Source organism: Sciurus vulgaris, assembly GCF_902686455.1.
Source record: "Sciurus vulgaris genome assembly, chromosome: 2".
NCBI lineage: Eukaryota > Metazoa > Chordata > Mammalia > Rodentia > Sciuridae > Sciurus > Sciurus vulgaris.
This window is the reverse complement of record NC_136462.1, coordinates 180,143,544-180,162,104: the sequence shown is the minus strand read 5'-3', so window position 1 is coordinate 180,162,104 and position 18,561 is coordinate 180,143,544. Positions and strand designations below refer to the sequence as shown.

The following is an 18,561-nucleotide window of genomic DNA, read 5'->3' as shown; positions in this document are numbered from 1 at the left end:
TCTGGGACAAGGACCAAGCTTTCGGCAGCAGTTGAACCTTCAGGCTTGGCACAGAAGCAGCCTGGGAAATGCTTGACTTGGTGTGCAGCTGAATGAGGAGCAGAGATGTAGAGATACAGAGCCCCATCCCCAGCAGTCAGACAGCCCCCTGCTACAAACTTTCAACACCAAAATCTTATGAGTCTCATGTCCCATTTCCTCAGGGCCACCTAGTTGGCACTGAACAGCTTGACCTGGTGGCCAGTCGCAGCTTAGAAACTTCTGGGGCAAGGAGTAATGTTGTAATTCCAGGCATGGAGCCAAGAAAGGAAAAGAGGAAGTTTGAGAAATTTCTAGTGTCCCACTCCACCGTGAGTGTTTCAGCTACCCCAGAAAAGTAAACTTCTGTGTTGAGAGGGGAGAATCATGAGGAGCTGGATTCTCCCCACCAGTGGAAGGAGAATAGAGGAGACACGCGGAGCAGTGCTGGGTCTCGACATCTTGATAGGCTTGTTGGCATGGATAGGAGACAGAAAAGCATGGTAGTTGTTTCAGACCTTCCCCAGCTGCTACCAGAATTCACACATTGTAGAACGTGACTGTCCTGGGAGATGAGGCCTTGACAGAGAGAGCTAAAGTTGAACGAGGTCACATAAGTGGGACCTAATCCAACATGGAGTGCTTATATGAGAATATGGATTAGAACACACAGAGATGGGAAGAGGGGCGGTCACGTGAGGACACAGAAGGTGGCCACCAACAAGCCAAGGAGAGAGGCCTCTGGAGAAAGTACACCTACTGACCCCTTAAATTTGGACTTCTAGCCTCCAGAATTGTGAGAAAAATATACTTATGTTGCTATGCCCCCCAGTCCATGGTATTTTGTGAAAAACTAATATATAGTGGTTAAGATCAGACTTCGAAGCCAAGCCAGGAGGCCTGGACTCAAGTCCTCCTATCCCTTATTAGTGATATCCTCTTGGGAAAGTTACTTTGCTTTTCTGTGCCTCAGTTTCCCATAGGATAAATGGGCATGGTTACAGAAACTACCTCTTCAGGTTGTTGTGAGAAGGAAATCATTAACCAAGAATTCAAGGGCTGGGGGTAGGACTCAGTGTTAGAGCACTTGCCTACCATGCAGGAAGCCCTGAGTTTGGTCTGCAGCACTGCAAAGAAACAAGAAAAGGCACATGGGAAACAAGCTTTGGTATACAATAAGTACTCTAGAGATGCTCATTTTATTTATCTGGGCAAAAGTCCCAACTATTGAGAGACTCAGAGTTGCGTAAAATTAAAAAGAGGTAATAAGTGTTTCTATTGTAGCAATTCTTTACCCTTTCCACCCTGGGATGCTGGTGAGGGCAGAATTTATTCATCTAAATAATAAATAAATATATTCATTTATTCATCACACTGGGAGAACTTACCAAACCAAAGAGTTTCCACATACCCTCTCCTGATGCTAGACTACACCATCAGGGCCTAGTGACAAATTCTCCATGCGAGTAGCAGATGACATTTCAAAAAGTTCTATTTAGTTCCTTTTCAAATTAGCCAGATTTCTTTAAAGTTTTCTGTTCCCTGTCCCTATTTTCTAACTTTAAATTTTGTGTGCACTATTTTCTTAAAACCGGTGTCTATAAATTACAATACCTGAAATCTATGTTAATCTGTTGGTTCTTCATGTTGTCTTGGGAGTCTGGTATCTCAGACTATGTGCTGGTCATCATACTTGAAAAATTATTTATGGTGGTTCCTTGCCAAAGATGGATGTGCCCTACTCCAGAGAGGCTTTGTATTTGGTTTTGTCAAGAGCGTGGGGCACTTCTTCTTGTCATTTATCACCTCAAGCCAGGTTCTCAGTTCATAGCTTGAGATTCCTTGATCCACCAGTCTCTACTCCCTGGGGTGCACTAGAACTGATCAATGGTTACAACTTCCCAACAAAGTCCTTTAAAATTTTTCTCTTTCCTTTCCCTTCAACCGTTCACACCAAAACAGTGTTTTCTGGGTTCCCTGGGGCCAGTTGATTGGGCTGCACCATTCTTCATGTTGTCAGTGGGTTCATATTACATTAGACTGACAAGTGACACACTTTACGGGGTATCTCAGCTGCTGTAAGACTCCCCACTTTGGGCAAGCCATGCACTGACACTCTGTCCCTCTTTCCCTGTGTGGTTGACAAACTGAAACTCACAGTCTCAATATTTGCAAATGCCCTCATACCATAAGTGGCTTGAGTGCGCCAATATTAGAACCCTATTAACTATCTTGATACCAGTTTTCACTCAATAATCAACAGGGACAATCCTCACACTTTTAAGCATTTCAGTGTTTATAAGAGGATGTATTTCACACATATATATATGTATACACGCACGTATGCTTTTTGGCATATCAATTGTCTATTAATAGAAAATGCCTATAGACTTATTTCTTCTTGGACACAATCATGGTACAGACAAGGTGACCAGTGGTCTTGGTGTTCAGGCCTCAGACATGAAGCTCCCAGAAGTGCACAGGCCTCTATGGGTCCTAATCTTCTTCAGTTGTTCTCCATCTTCACAGAGATTGTTGGCCAGAACCTGAGGTGACTGGTATCCTTGACTATGTGCTGGTCATCATGTGCTGCCTGTATTTTCCACCCTTTGCATCTTTCTATCTGTTCAAGAACCAGTCTGCAATAATTTCTCTTATTATTTTTCTTGTGGCACTGGGGATCAAAGCCAGAGTCTTGTGTATGCTCGGAAAGCTCTCCACCACTGAGCTGCATGGCAGTCCCCAGGGGGATTTCGTACTGTCTAATGGTGCTCACACATTCCATTTCATCTTTAGTAAGTTCTCTGGACCTTTTGGTGAGGTCAATGCTGGCTTTCCTCAACACAGCATGAGCATTATTTTGCCCTATTCCCTTAATGGCAGTGACAGCAAAGTCTATTTTTTGTTTAATTTATTTTTATAGGTGAATGATATATAATATTGGGATTCATTGTTACATGGCAGGCTGTTTTCTACCTCCCATTGATGTTTGTGTTCAGTACTTGCAAAATGTGCTGGAACTTTTCAGTAATCACTATTGCAGTGGTACCAGCAATGACATGGAGGCTTCTTGTGAAAGAGAAGATAAGTTTTAGAGCTGGATGCCGTGGCCCATGCCTGTAACCCCAGCAGCTCGGGAGGCAGAAAGATCGAAAGTTCAAAGCTAGCCTCAGCAAAAGCGAGGTACTAAGCAACTCGGTAAGAGCCTGTCTCTAAAATACAAAATAGGAATGAGGATGTGGCTCAGTAGTCGAGTGCCAGAGTTCAGTACACAGTATCCCCCGCGGCCCCCCCCCAAAAAAAGTTTTATATACTATCCAAGATAGTAACTTTTTGGAGGAATGATTAACTAAATAAACTAGTTCACCATTACAAAAGAAAAAAAAAAAGAAAATCCAGTGTCAGTGATAAAATAGATCCAGCAAGTCTCTTCCTCACTGGGTTTTGACATTGCCCTCTGACACTCTCTCTGGCAATAATATCACAGGTAAATATTGCATGGTCCAAAGGAACACCTTAACAAGTCACAGTCATCAGCCAAAGTAGTTCACCTCTATAATCCCAGTGACCCCTGAGGCTGTGGCAGGAGCATTGCAAGCACAAACCAGCCTGGGCAACTTGGGGAGACCCTGTTTCAAGATAAAAAGTAAATACAAATGTAGCCCAGTGGCAAAGCACACCTGGGTTCGATCCTCAATAAAAAAAAAAAAAAAAGTAACAGCCACCACTCAGTGTAGCTGTTAGCCAGTGTCGACCCCATGCAGTAATGTCATATGTAAATGTCACCCATTATTGCTATGAGGCATGACAGTCCCAAACTGAATTGCCAAATTGTATTGCTTCGGCAAACATGTACATGTTGGGGTTACAGCAAAAATAAAATAAAACAAAAAACAAGACTAACAGTGAGCAGTGCTATTGTCTATGGGATAACTAGGAAGGCCTCTCTGATAAGTTGCCACGTGAGGTTGAGGTTGAGAGGAAGTCAGCTATGGGAAGAGCTCCAGGTGATGCATAGCAGGTAGGGAAATAGTTAAGTGCACAGGGTCTGAGGCAGAAAGGTTTTTGGCATGCTCAAGGAACAGAAAAGAAGGCAGTTTGAAGGTGGAAAGGAGTGAGTGAGGTGGCAAGTGGTGGAAATGTGGGACTAGTGAGGGAGCCTGAGGCCAGATCATAAAGTTCTTCTCCTGTGGACCTTGGGGAGGACTTTGGCTTTTAAGAGTAGGAGGAAGCTATTTAGGGTGTCATGTGATTTATGCTCTGAAAAGATGGTTGTGATACCGGCTATCCAGTTAGAAGTGTCAGGCCAGGTTCCTCCCAATGTCACCACCTAAGTCACCCATTCCAACTATAATGAGCCCAGCTCTTCCAGGAAGCCTCCGGGTAAGCCCATGGGTGACACGCCCCCTTCTAAGCCCATCTGTGAACCGAACACGCCTCTAAGGAAAGTGCCTCCTAATTGGAGGTTTGCCAACCTTCCGGAGGCAGAGTCATTGTGATTGGTTAAAGCTCTCCTCTCCCTTCCAATCAGACAGTTAATTTTAAGAGTGAAAGCTTTTCATTATCGGTGTGGACGAATACGCTTTGTGATTGGCTCGCTCTACATGAGTGACGTTAGGTGTGGCCTATGGGTGCAAAGACGTGGCGGCGCTTTCCGTAGGCGGTGAGCTTGGCAGCGGCAACCCCCCGCTGTCAGTGCGTGTCCAGCGGGGTTCCTCCGCCCGGCTTGCCTCCCGCGCTATGGCCGCCCCGCCGCAGCTACAGGCTCTACTCCGGGCGGTCAACGCACTGCTGCGCAAGCGCCGCTACCATGCTGCGTTGGCCCTGATTAAGGGCTTCCGGAACGGGATCGTGTGAGTGGGGCGGTAGGGCTGGGAGGGTCGAGAGACCTGGCGCGGCTGGGGTCGGAGGCGCGAGTTCGAGGCCCGGTGCCACTGCCTGGTGTGCCCTTGAGCAGCCCTCGCGTGTCTCTAGGACGCGGTATCCACCATCCGTGCAGTGGCAGGTGGATTTTGGCTTCCGAGCGCCCTGCCAGCTCAGAGCCAGGGCTACCCCTGCGCTGTTTCTGGATCCTCCGGTGCCTGACAAGACACTTTGTTTTGACTGCCTCGGGTGCCAGCACCTATATCCCCTCATTTGGATGCAGTTCATCCTGCCCCGCTGTGCACCCTTTGGCCTATCTGGCTTCCGCGGCCATTCTGCACAAACTGACTCTGGCCTCAAGCTGGCACCTCCTGCCTGTGCACCCCCATTAGGCTGCCTTTGGGCTCACATCCCGCTCCTCGTCTGTGTAACTCCAGCGCTAAGTCCTCATTTGGCACTGGGGACTCCTGGGGCCGACTCCTGGGGACAAAGAAAGTAAAAGAAGCGGTAGATATTTTTTGGGTGAATTGATCTCACCTCCTCTAACTTGAGGAGGTGAGGTCTTGGGGTCGTTTCGCCTGGCTGGTGCCCTGAGGGGAGCTCAGCCTTCTTTAAACCTCATGCGTAACTGCCACCATTTATTGAGAGCCCACTGTGTTGGAACTGGCAACCAAGCAGACAACCAACCAGACAGGCCTGTGACCCCGAGTTGACATTCTTGGTGGCAACATGGCATGGTGGCGAGCATTTGCACTGTCAAGGTTTGAATCTTGGTGCCACCTATGTATGTGATCTTGCACAAGTCATTTAACGTCTTGAAGTCTTAATTTCTGTAAAATGAAACAATAGTATTTAAATCATAGTGTCAGAGGATTGAGTCACTATGTGTGGAATATTTAGCGCCGCACCTGGTGTGAGTGTGTACACGCCCACGAACACACAATTGTTGGCCATTATTGTGTTATAGTCACATGATGTCTACCTGGCTCACTTCCTCACCTTTTTCAGGTCTCTGCTTAATCATCACCTCTTAAGCATCACCTCTTTTTTGAGCTCATCTCTGAACTCTCCACCTCCTTTTCTACTTTGTCTCTGTGGTACTTGTCACCATGGGACACTAAAGCATTCACTTATGTATCTTGTTTTCACAGTCCATCTCTCTCACTAGGAAGTGAACTTGATGAGAACAGAATTTTTTATGTACTTTGTCCCTCGGTGTGTTCACCTGCTACATAATTATAAATTCTCAAATATTTATTGAACAAATGAGCGTTCACAAAGTAGTAATTGCCATCGTCCCCATTTTCCAGATGAGACGATTATGACTCAGAGAAGTCTACTCATTTCTTATGGTCACATCTCTTGGTCAGGGCTTGCCAGGATTTGAGCCCAGGGATGCTCAACCCCAATGCCAGGCTCTTGACTTTCATAAAAACTCAGAGGCAGGTAGAAGCTAGTCCTTCTGGATCTGACCACATCATATCAGCCACTCTTTTTTGTGACCAGGATGTGGTGAATCCCGAGATAACTGCAGTAGCCCCTTTGCCAACTTGTTCACAGGACAAAGCAGAAGTGAACAGGAGTCACACAGCCCCAGGATCAGCAGGCATTGCCCAATAATGTTGACTCTGTACATTGACCTCCACTCTAGCTGTCCCTGTGCCTGCAGTGGACCTTCCCAGCCAGGGCCAAACCCCGCTGGGGTCAGACCCTTGGGCTTTAATCCCAGATCTTTCATCTTTAAAGCCGAATGATGCTTCATCTCTTCTGCCTCCATTTCCTGCTCTATAAAATGGAAGCTGTAAACTCACCCACTCAGGAGTTGCTCTAAGGCACCGATTGTATTACTGGTTAGTGCTATAAAACTGTGCCCATCTGTAAGGACCTCAAGTCCAGAGGGGGAGTCTGAGTTAAACTACTATGCAGCAGTACCAGGTAACAAGGAGTGTTTTTCATAGGAAGGGGTGGTCATTTTCTGAAGGCTGAGTTGGGATTTCCCAGGGAAAGAAGGGCATCCCTTGCAAGGAAATGACTGGAACAGAAGGTGGAAAAGAAGAGAGGCCTGTTTGTGAAGAGAGGCTATTTATTTAGAGAGGCAACTTAGATGATGGAGATGTTTGAACTTGGTAAAAATTTAACTCCCTGTGATGTTTCACTCCTCAGTATTTCAGTGTCAAACTTAACTCACTTTGGTATTTTAGCCCTAAATATTTCATTGTGCATCTCGAAAAATAAAAGCATCTTCCTTTATGGCTAAATTATCATGATTGCATTTAATAAATTAATAATAGTAATTCTATAATATTGACTGTTGCTCTGTTGTCCCACAAGTGTCCTCTATAGCTAGTTTACTCAAGTCAGGACTCTCCAGGACCTGTCATTATGTCCTTTAAATACTCTTTGATCCAGAGCATCGCTTTTTTAAAAGCATAATCCTGTGAACAGGCGAGTAACTACTGTCTCTTGCCGGATCACATCAGCCACTCTTGGATGTGACCAGGGTCAGGTGGACCCTGACATGACGAATCTCATCTGAGTGTAAGGATTTTGGGGAGGGACTTAGCTGATGTTGGGAGTCGGGGGCACTGTTCTGCTTATGTCTGGGGTAAAAGGAAAGGCCATTTAGCTTTGGTCAACTGGAGAAGGCTTGAGGTCTCTCTGGCAGGAGAAATAGATGTGGCTTTGGCAGGTGCTAGAGAAGGAGCTTCCTGGGGCTGAGATGGAGGCTGGACTGCAAGGCAAGGGAGAGGATAGGAGGTTCAGCTCAGCCTCTGCAACCAGAACCCAGGTTTTGTTGTTTTGGTACCAGGGATTGAACCCAGGGGCACTTAACCACTGAGTGGTTAAGTTAACATCCCCAACCTTTTTTTTTTTTTTTGTATTTTATTTAGAGACAGGGTCTCTCTAACTTGCTCAGGGCCTTCCTAAATTGTTGAGACTGGCTTTGAACTTGGTATCCTCCTGCCTCAGCTTCCAGAGCCGCTGGGATTACAGGTGTGTGCCACCATGCCTGGTTCAAAACCCAGGTCTAAATTGTTAACATTTAAAAATTTCTTTTTCTTTTTTCCTTTTGACACTGACAATAGATCCCAGGACCTTGTGCATATTCAGCAAGCACTTTACCACCGAGCTTTATATTTTCAGCTTATTTTTAAATTTTTAGACGGTCTTATTAAATTGCCCAAGTTGACCTTGAATATGCAATCCTCCTGCCTCAGCCTCCTGAACAGCTGGAATTACAGGTGCGTAATCTCGCTGCACCCAGCTAATTTCATTTTTAGAAAATTAGTTAATGGCGTGTACAATGAATCAAAATGTGTCTGTAAAAATAAAAAATATTTTTAAAAATTAGTTAATGGGCTAGAGATGAAATTCAGTGGTAGAGTACTTACCTAGCATGTGCAAGGTTCTAGGTTCAATCCCCAATACAGCCAAAAAAAAAAAAAAGGCAACATTTTCCCAAAAGCCATAAAAAAAGTTATATGCTACGCTGGAGGTGTACTCAGTGATAAAGTGTGCCCCACATGTGTGAGGGCCTGAGTTCTATCCCCAGCTCCAAAAATAAAAATAAAAATTTAAGAATTAAATGCTAAAATGTCCTGCCTGCTCCATTCCTCCGTCACCTCGCCCTGCTCCCTGGAGACAGTCCCTGTGTCCAATCTCATGTCTTCCTCCAGGAATGATGTATGCACATATAAATAAATGTTCCCCCCCCCAATTTTTAATTTTTTTCTGAAATGTATACATGTATAGAAGTTCCTCATTTTTTGCAATTTTTGCTGTACTGCACACACTTGTTATACAACTTGCCCTCATAAATCCTACACTCTTCAAACCAGTGTCTACACAGCTGCTCATTCTTGACAGCTTTGTAGTATTCCACTGAACGAGGGGACCGTTGTGTCTTTACCCAGCAGCCTCCTGTGACTAGACCTGGGTTGGATTCTGGTCATTTGTTGTTTCAAGCAAGGCTGCAGTGAACATTAACGTATATTCAGATGACAACAAGGAGACCAGTGAGGACTTTTAGGTCTGGGAAGACCAGTGTCAGGCAGCTTGGAAACTTAGTTAGGAATGAGGGTGGAGACACCCAATAAAGAAAAATAAAAGATGTGCCAGAATTTTTTACATGTGTTACATCTTATGTGAAATGGAGATTACCTTTTGTTGTTTTTTATTTTTAAATTTTTCTGATACTGGGGATTGAACCCAGGGTGCTTTACCACCCAGGTACACCCCTAGTCTTTCTTTTTTTTTTTGCACCAGGGATTGAACTCAGGGGCACTCAGCCATTGAGCCACATCCCCAGCCCTATTTTGTATTTTATTAGGAGACAGGGTCTCACTGAGTTGCTTAGCTCCTCACTGTTGCTGAGGCTGGCTTTGAACTCAAGATCCTCCTTTCTCAGCTCCTGAGCCATTGGGATTACAGGTGAGCACCATTGCACCCGGCACCCTCAGCCATTTTTATTTTTTATTATTTTTTTTTTTAATTTTGTTTTAGTTGTCCATGGACCTTTACTTTATTCATTTATTTATATGCGGTGCCGAGAATCAAACCCAGTGCTTCAAACATGCTAGGCAAGTGCTCTACCACTGAGCTACAATCCCAGCCCTTAGTTTTTATTTTGAGACAGGGTCTTATAAAGTTGCTTAGGACCTTGCTAAATTGCTGAGTCTGGCCTTGAATTTATAATCCTCCTGTCTCAGCCTCCCGAGTCACTGGGATTACAAGAATGCAACACCGTACCCAAAGAGAATACTTTTCACTGATGAGAAAAGGAAAGCTCAGAGAGGTTAAATGATTTATCTAAACTCACACAGCAGAACATGGTTGGGGTTTGATGCCAATTACCAGTCTTTCTGCTACCCATTTTAAAAATAATGCAGGTGAGCTGGGTGTGGTGGTGCACACCTGTAATTCCAGAGGCTGAGAAGGCTGAGACAAGAGGATCTCGAGTTCAAAGCAGCCTCAGCAATTTAGTGAGGCCCTAAGCAACTCAGCGAGACCCTGTCTCTAAATGAAAATACAAAATAGGACTGGGGATGTGGCTCAGTGGTTGAATGCCCGAGTTCAATCTCTGGTACCAAAAACAAAACAAATAAACCCAAAACAATGAAGGTGAACATTGTGTTGTTTACATCATCCCAGATGCTCAAATGAGCAGGTGAAAGGAGGGTGGGGGGAAGAGATTTGAATTTTAAAAAGAGACAAGTATGTAACATCTAAAAGCAGTGCTTAGCTGGGTGCAGTGGTACAAGCCTGCAATCCCAGTGACTTGGGATGCTGAGGCAGGAGGATCACAAGTTCAAAGCCGGCCTCAGCAAATGAGCAAGACCCTGTCTCAACATAAAAAAATAAAAAGGACTGGGGATGTAAAGCACTGCAGGGTTAAATCCCCAGTACATTCAATCAATCAGTCAATGCATAATTATTGCAGATCGTTTTGGAAGTGCTAAAAAATTTAAAAAGCAATAACAAAAACAAATTCCCAGGCTGGTGATGTCCTTCCATGGTAAATGGTTGCCTAGCATGCAGGGGGGCCCTGGGTTCAATCCCCAGTACCAAAAAGAATAATAAGAAAATTCCCATATTTCTCAAGCTCAGGGAACATTGTGAACAACCTTGTGGCATATTTCTGTCTAATCTTTTTAAATGCATATTTAAAAACTTGAGGTCCAGTGTGTAGTAGTTGGAAAACATGTATTAAACATGCAGAAGGAAATAAAATGGTACATGACAACTGTTCCAGGGAATCTGTTATCTTTAAGAGGGACTAAACTGAAGATAGAACCTTCTGGAAATTACCTTTCCTCATGAGTAATTAAGGGCTCTACCAGAATCAGCCAACTAATTAATAATCATTTACTGTGTGTGTTCTATATGTTAGGTATCATGTTGGGTGCTGGGGACTCTGCAGAGGACAAGCCAGACCCAGTCCCTGTCCTCACAGAGCCCACAGTCCAGTGGAGGAAGGAGTTAACTATAATAGGATAAATCATTAGGGATAAATGAGTCATTAAATCGGGCGTAGGAAGAGCTACAGAGAAGCTTGGAGGTCTGTGGCAATGAAACTATTGCCCAAACCTAGTCTTAAGGTCAGGAAGCCTTTGCAGAGGGTCCAGCTGAGCCTGGAAAGCTGAGGAAGAAAAGATGACTGGGTGAGGGCCAGGGAAGAAGGGAGCCCAACTGTCGGGAACTGCGGGGAGGTCAGCATGGCCAGAGCAGGATTTTGGAGAGCACGGGGTGAGGGAGAGGTGAAGAGGGGCCAAGGCCGCAGCGCTTTCCAGGCTGCCAGCAGGAGCCTGGGTTCCATCCTGTGAGGCGGTGGAAGGAGGCTTGCAAGCTGGGAGCGATGTGATGAGATGTAGGCTTTCAGAAGGTGAGACTAGGGCTGGACACCGTGGCGCACACCTGTGATCCCAGCGGCTTGAGAGGCTGAGGCAGGAGGATCACGAGTTCAAAGCCAGCCTCAGCAATTTAGTGAGGCCCTAAGCAACTCAGCAAGACCCTGTCTCAAAATAAATTATAAAAAATGATAAGCCTAGGGCTGGGGATGCAGCTCATGGCACAGAGCTTGCTAGCATGCGCCAGGCCCTGGGTTCAATCCCCAGTTCTAAAAAAGTCATAAAGAAGTCTGGCTGCCAGGGGCTGCAGTGTCAGGACGGAGCCGAGGGGGCAGGTGGCGGGGACCTTCTACATACAGCATCTTCCATCAGAATTGTGGCCGGCCCTCCGAGGGTGAGCCTCTCTTTTTACAGTTGGGGAAACGGAGCCTCAGAGATGTCAAATGACGAGCTATGTCCACACAGACGGGATAGGAACAGCAGAGGCTTGAACCCAGGTCTTACTAGAAAGCCATCGTCATTTCCCTTCCCTAAGTGGCACCAGAATGAAGAATGGGCGGAGGAGCAGGGTTCAAAGCGACTGTCCCAAAAGAAGCAATGGGAACAGGTTGCCAGAGTAACTCTTTTCTTTTGTTTCTACAGCTATGGAGTCAAAATCCGGGCCCCTCACGCACTAGTCATGACCTTCCTCTTCAGGAGTGGCAGGTACCACCGGCTCTGGACACCAGTCAAACTAGGTCCACCCTCCGTGCCTGGCTGGGCATAGCCTGGGCCCTACCCTCCCTCCTGAACTCCAGCTCTGACCCCATGTCCCTGCTTGAAGATGCCCTGCTCCCACTGTCTTCCAAGGAAGACCTGGAAGTTCAGGCCTGGCCTTCCAATGCCTTCTGCAGCCTGGCCTCAGCTCTGTCCCCACAGGGTCCCCCTGGGGTGCCCCGGGCACACAGAACTGGCTGCCTTTCCATGCACTTACCACGCCTGGTTTCACTTCCGCATGTTTGCTCAGGCTCTCCACCTCCTGGAGTGCCCTGTCCTCTCCGCCCACCTGTTTCCCTCCACCCACCTATACCAGCTCTCTGTGGCGCTAGCCTCTGGGAAGTTGTCTCTGATCTCTCCTCCCTCACTCAAGCCTCTCTGCCCTCCTCCTGATCTCCCAGCATACTTCCCTTCTCTGAAGACATCGCGTGGTCCAGTTTTTGTGAGTAAAGACCCTCCGGGAGCTTGTAGGAGTCACACAGCTGGGCTGCCTACCAACCTCGTGCAGCTCACGAGAGTTTCTCCTTTTGCTTTTTTATTTTAGTGATTTATTTTTGTTTGTTTGGGTTTTTATCCTTTGAGGGCAGGGATGGCAAGGGTAAAGGTAGGGAAAATATTTACTGAGCATCTACTACGTGCCAGACACTGCTGTAGGAGCCAGGGATACAACAGTGAACACAAGAGCGATTCCTGCCTTCTAGAGCTTACTTTCTAGCAGTGGGTGGCAGAGAGCCAACATAATAAAGAAAGAAGGCAGACGGGGGGGTTAGGAAGTGAAAAGAAGAGTTGGATCCGGACAGGGAGGGGTGAAGGTGCCATAGGCAGGCAGGTTGCAGAATTCAGTTGTGAGAACATCCATGAGAAAGTGACATTGGCATTACGACTTGAGTGGGTGGAAGAGTTGGCCAAGTAGCCATCAGGGGAAGGAGTATTCTAGGGTGCTAGGACAGTCAGTGCAAAGGCCCTGAGGTGGAATCATGCCTAGTGAATCTGAGGAGGCAGGAGCAGAGTGATTGAAGGGGAGAGGGCGGAGGAGGGTCACAGCAGCAACCTGGGTCAGGCTTGTCCAGCTGAAGGCCAGAGAGAGGAGTTTGGCTTTTCTCATAAGTAAAACAGTAAACTGTTAATAAGATTTTTAATAGGAGTTGCCATTACTTGACTTTTTTTTTTTCCCTGAGATGGGGTCTTGCTGTGTTTCCCAGGCTGGCCTCAAACTCCTGGCCTTAATCCTCCTGCCTCAGCCTCCCAAGTAGTTGAGACTACCAGCACATGCCACTGCGCCTGGCTTATTTGACTTGGTTGCAGTGTGAGAGCGTTAGTAATGTGCAGCCAGGTTAAGAAGAGACTGGCAGGGGAGGTGGGAGTGGCACCAGGCCTGGCGTGTGCACAGGCTGACAGTGGTGGCACAGACTGTCAGGAAGAGGCCAGCTGCTCAGGAGGCTGAGACCTCCTGATCATGAGTTCAACGCCATGCAACATAGCCAGAGCCTGTCTCAACAAACAGAAGAAGTAGGTGTCTCTTAGGAGGCAGGGACAGTGACCTGAGTGAGCAACAGGAAGCACTAGAGATTTCACATGGAAATCCAGCTTTCTTTCCTTAGAACTGACGACATTGGGACCCATGTTCCTGTGGGGCGGGAACCAGCTGCTCCTGGCAGATTTCCGGAGGGCCCAGTGCACCCACCTCCCTCTTTCAGGGTTCTTGAGGCCGGATATGGTGTTCCTGATTGAGAGGCGCACACTCTGCTTCCCCTGTTCTCTTTGCTGCCCCCTAGTGATTTTTTTTTTCAGTACTAGGGATTTAACCGAAGGCCTCAAATATACTGGGCATGCGCTCTACCCCTGAGCTGCCTCCCCAGCCCTTTTCATTTTACTTTGAGACAGGATCTTGCTAAATTGCTCAAGCTGGCCTTCAGCTTGCAGTCCTCCTGCCTCAACCTCACCGGGAGCTGGGATGACAAGTTTGCTGCAGTGTCCAGCGCCCCCAATGATCCCCAAAAGAATCACCTCTATTGAAAGGGTCCCCTCTCTGGATGAAGAGGAAGCTCAGGGTGTCCCCCACCCCATCTCCTCATTCTGGCCTCCTCAGGGCTCTGCACATGCCGAGTCTTCTGCTGGAATGCAGCCCTCCCCACCTTTTTTTTTTTTGCCCACCTGACTTCATTGACTCCATGCTCCTCATCTTTCAGACTCTCGGTCCATCTTTCACCAGTGGATGGACCCCCATCTTGTCATTATGTCATAGTCCCCTCATAATTCCCTTGAGGCAGCAGCCAATCCGTTTTTTCTTGGGATCTTGCCCTCCACCCCAGCACATATGGAGACACTCACCTACTCATTCACTTCTTCACATGTTCAAGTAGTTTTTGAAGCCCTACTGTGTGCCAGGCCCCATCCTGGGCCCCATGGATGAGTAAGCCAGATCTGGGCACTCCCATCCAGGTGGGGGCAGGGGTGGCAGAACCTGATGCAAACCGGTGAAGGTCAGGTGGTGACCAGAGGCTGGAGGAAAAGGAAGGCGGGGTGGGGACGCGTGGTGGTGTCCTCGGCGTAGGTCAGGAGTGCCCCTCCTGCCAGGTGGCCGAGTGAAGGCCAGCTCTTGGAGAGCCCACCGGGGTTAGGGAGCTTGGCCCACGCTCACCAGCGCCTGTGTCTATGCAGCCTCCGGGACAAGCTGCGGGCCATCCTGCAGGCCACCTACACCCACTCGCGGAACCTGGCCTGCTTTGTGTTCGCCTACAAGGGCCTCTGTGCCCTGCAGTCCCGCGCGCAGGGCAAGACCTCCCCGGCGCACTCGTTCCTGGCCGCCTTCGTCGGGGGCTTCCTGGTGTTTGGAGACAACAACAGCATCAACAGCCAGGTAGACCCCGGCTGGGGCCCGCAGAGGCTGGGGGTAGGGCTCGGGGTGGGAGTTGGAGACCCACTCTTGGCTGTCTGTGGCTGACGGGCCCTGGAAGGTCACTTCTCCCATCTGTTACCCCATTTGGAAATCCAGCAGCTGGTTGTCTCCCCAAGTCAGTGTTTTGCTGCTTTCTAGGGAAAAAAAATTGTTTTTCAAAAAATCCACTCTGGAAACTGGACATGGTGGCCCACACCTGTCATCTCAGTGGCTCAGGAGGCTGAGGCAGGAAGATCCCAAGTTCAAAGCCAGCCTCGGCAACTTAGTGAGACTCCATCTCCAAATAAACAATAAAAAAGGGCTGGGGATGTAGCTGAGTTCTATCTCAGTATCAAAAAAAAGAAAAAGAATCCACTCTGTAGTAAAATGAGGGTGAAAAAAATGACCCTAAAGTAAGGTGGTCATAAAACAAAATTTATTATTATACTCAGAAATTATACAAGTCTGCAACTTATCCTTTTTTTTTTTTTTTTTTTTGGTGCTGGGATTGAACCCAGGACTTTGACCTTGTGCATTCGAGGCAAGCACTCTACCAACTGAGCTACAGTCCCCAGCCCAACTTACCATTTTTCTGGGTTAAAATTCCCTTTTTTATGAAATGATGGTAGAAGATGAGACTCTAAGCTGGTTGTTTCTCTTTCTTTCTTTCTTTTTTCCTTTGTGAAGACATCGAGTCTCACTCTCTTGCCCGGATGGAACTCACACTCCTGGGCTGCAATCCTCCTCCCTTGGCCTCCCAAGTAGCTAGTGCAACAGGTGCACGCCACCGTGTCCTCTATTGTTATTGTTATTGTTATTGTTATTTATTTATTTACTTATTGATGCTGGAGATTGAGCCCAGGGACACTTTATTACTAAGCCACATCCCCAGCCCTTTATTATTTTTTATTTTGAGACAAGATGTCACTAAGTTGATTAGGGCCTTGCTAGGTTGCCAAGGCTGGCTTTGAACTGGTGATCCTCCTGCCTCAGCCTCCCAAGCTGCTGGGATTACAGGTGTGCACCACTGCACTGGCTTACTGTTGATTCTTAATGTCTCAACTCCTCTATTTGCCTCCTTCAAATTTCTTAACTATTTTAAGTTATAATAATAATGTTAATTTTCATATATTAAAAAATACAGACTAAATGAAAACAGTTTATCAAAATATGTGGGATGTACAGCAAGCAGTACTGGATATTTGTTAGAGGCACAGGCCTCTACTCCCAGCTGCCTGGGAGGCTAAGGTAGGAGGATCCCCTGAGCCCAGGAGTTTGGAGTCAGCCTGGGCAACATAGCAAGTCCCTAACTCAAAAACAAACAAAGCTGCTACCTTAGGAAACAAGAAAGAGAAGTGAAGACTAAATCCAAAGTAAGTAAGAAAGAAATAATAAAAATTAAAGCAGAGTTGGGCACAGTGGCATATGCCTGTAATCCCAGTGACTCAGGAGGCTGAGGCAGGAGGATTGCCAAGTTCAAAGCCAGCCTCAGCAATTTAATGAGGCCCTAAGAAACTTTTTTTTTTTTTTTTGCGGTGCTGGGGGTTGAACCCAGGGCCTTGTGCTTGCAAGGGAAGCACTCTACCAACTGAGCTATCTCCCCAGCCCGGCCCTAAGAAACTTAACGAGACCCTCTGTCAAAATAAAAACTAAAAAGGGCTGCGGATGTGGCTCAGTGGTTGAAATCCCCTGGGTTCAATTCCTGGTACCAAAAAAATAAAAAATAGCCAAGCACAGTGATATACTCATGTCTGGGTTCAATGCAAAAAAAAAAAAAAAAAAAAAGTTATATAAAAGTGTTTCCTCTGAGTGTAATTCCCTGGAGATTCATTCAAACTGTATGCATCAATAGTTCATTTCTTTTTATTGCTGAGTAGTATTTCATGTTACATCACAGTTTGTTTAAAAATTCACCCTTTGAAGAGCATCTGGTTTGTTGCCAGCTATGAGGTATTATGAATACTATCAAAGAACATTCTTGTAAACTGGGCACAGTGATGCATGCCTATAATCCCAGCAACTTGGGAGACTGAGGCAGGAGTATCTTAAATTTGAGGCCAGCCTCAGCAACTTAGCAAGACCCTCAGTAACTTAACAAGACACTGCCTCAAATTCAAAAACAAAAAGGGCTGGGGATGTAGCTCAGTGGTAAAGTGTCCCTGGGTTCAAATCCCCAACCCCACCCCCCCCCCCCAAAAAAAACATTCTCGTACAGGTTTTTGTGTGAACATAAGATTTCTTTTCTTTGGGGTAAACGCCCAGGAGTGTAACTGCTGGGTTCTATGGTATATGCTCGTTTAATTTTAAAAGAGACTGCTAAGGAAAAAATCACTGCCAAATTGTTTCCCAAGTGACTGTGCCATTTTACCTTCCCACCAGGAATATACGAGTGACTTAGTTAGCTTCTCCACATGTTACACAGCATTTGGTTTATTGCATTTTTTCATTTTAGTCTTTCCTTTCTCTCTCTCTCTTTCCTTCGTTCTTTCCTGTACTGGGGATTGAGCCCAGAAGCAGCATTCTATCTGAGCTATATCCCTGGCCCTTTTAATTTAGGTTTTACTTTGAAGCAGGGTCTGCCTGCATTGCTCAGCCTCCTGAGGAGCTATTCTAGTTATTTTGCTAGGTGAATACACTGCAGTTTGTCCCCTTGGAGGCGGATGATGGTGACTGTCTTCTTGTGTGCTGATTTACTCTATGCATATAACCTCTTTGGTGAAAGGGGTATGTCTTTGGGGCATTTTCCAATTAGATTGTCTCTTTGTTTACTATTAAGTTTTGAAAATTTTTTAAATCGTCCAGATACTAATGCTTTGTTAGATATATATTTATAAATATTTTCTCTCTTCTATAGCTAGCCATTCTTTTTTTTTTTTTTTTTTTTTTTTGGTACCAGGGGTTGAACTCAGGAGCACTTTACCACTGGGCCACATCCTTTTATTTTTAAGACAGTGTCTCACTGATTTGCTTAGGGCCTCAGTAAGTTGCTGAGACTGGTCTCAAACTTGTAGTCCTCCTGCCTCAGCCTCCCGAGTGGCTAGGATGACAGTTGTGTGCCACTGGCACCTGGCTGTAGCTATTCTTTTCAATTTCTTCACAGAGAAAATTTTTAAATTTCAAAGAGCTCCAATTTATCAAAGCTTCCTGTTATGGATCATGTTTTTGGTGTCAGGTTACCTTTTGGTTTTGAACCATGTATATTCATTTTTTAAAAATTTTTAGTGAAGAAGAAGAATAAATAAAAGACACAGAACTATTAGGATGTCTGCTCCATACCACTGCATATCATCTTGCACATGGGCTTTGGAAGGCACTGGGCCTGGGGGGAGGACAGTGCCCGCGGCCATGTCCATTAGTAACCCCGCCATCCCGTCCGCAGATCAACATGTACCTGACCTCGCGCGTCCTCTTCGCCCTGTGCCGCCTGGGCGTGGAGAAGGGCTACCTTCCTGAGCTGCGGTGGGACCCGTTCCCTTGGTACACGGCGGTGGTGTGGGGGCTGGTGCTGTGGCTCTTCGAGTATCACCGGCCCACGCTGCAGCCCTCCCTGCAGTCCTCCATGACCTACCTCTACGAGGACAGCAACGTGTGGCACGACATCTCGGACTTCCTCATCTACAACAAGAGCCGCCCTTCCGAGTGACGGCTCTGCTCGCGCTGGCCCCGGCAGGGGCCGCTCCGCAGACCTCCCGCAGGATC

At 46.7% G+C, this 18,561-nt stretch overlaps 1 protein-coding gene across 1 annotated transcript; it reads left to right on the top strand.

Annotated features, from left to right (window-relative positions):
- Positions 1–4,665: 4,665 nt before the first annotated feature.
- On the top strand, positions 4,666–18,505 carry PXMP4 (peroxisomal membrane protein 4; the record flags this gene model as incomplete). Its single annotated transcript, XM_079128388.1, has 4 exons — positions 4,666–4,871; positions 11,871–11,933; positions 14,646–14,844; positions 18,242–18,505. The coding sequence occupies exons 1-4, from the start codon at positions 4,759–4,761 to the stop codon at positions 18,503–18,505; spliced, it is 639 nt and encodes a 212-aa protein (XP_078984514.1). The 5' UTR covers positions 4,666–4,758.
- Positions 18,506–18,561: the final 56 nt, after the last annotated feature.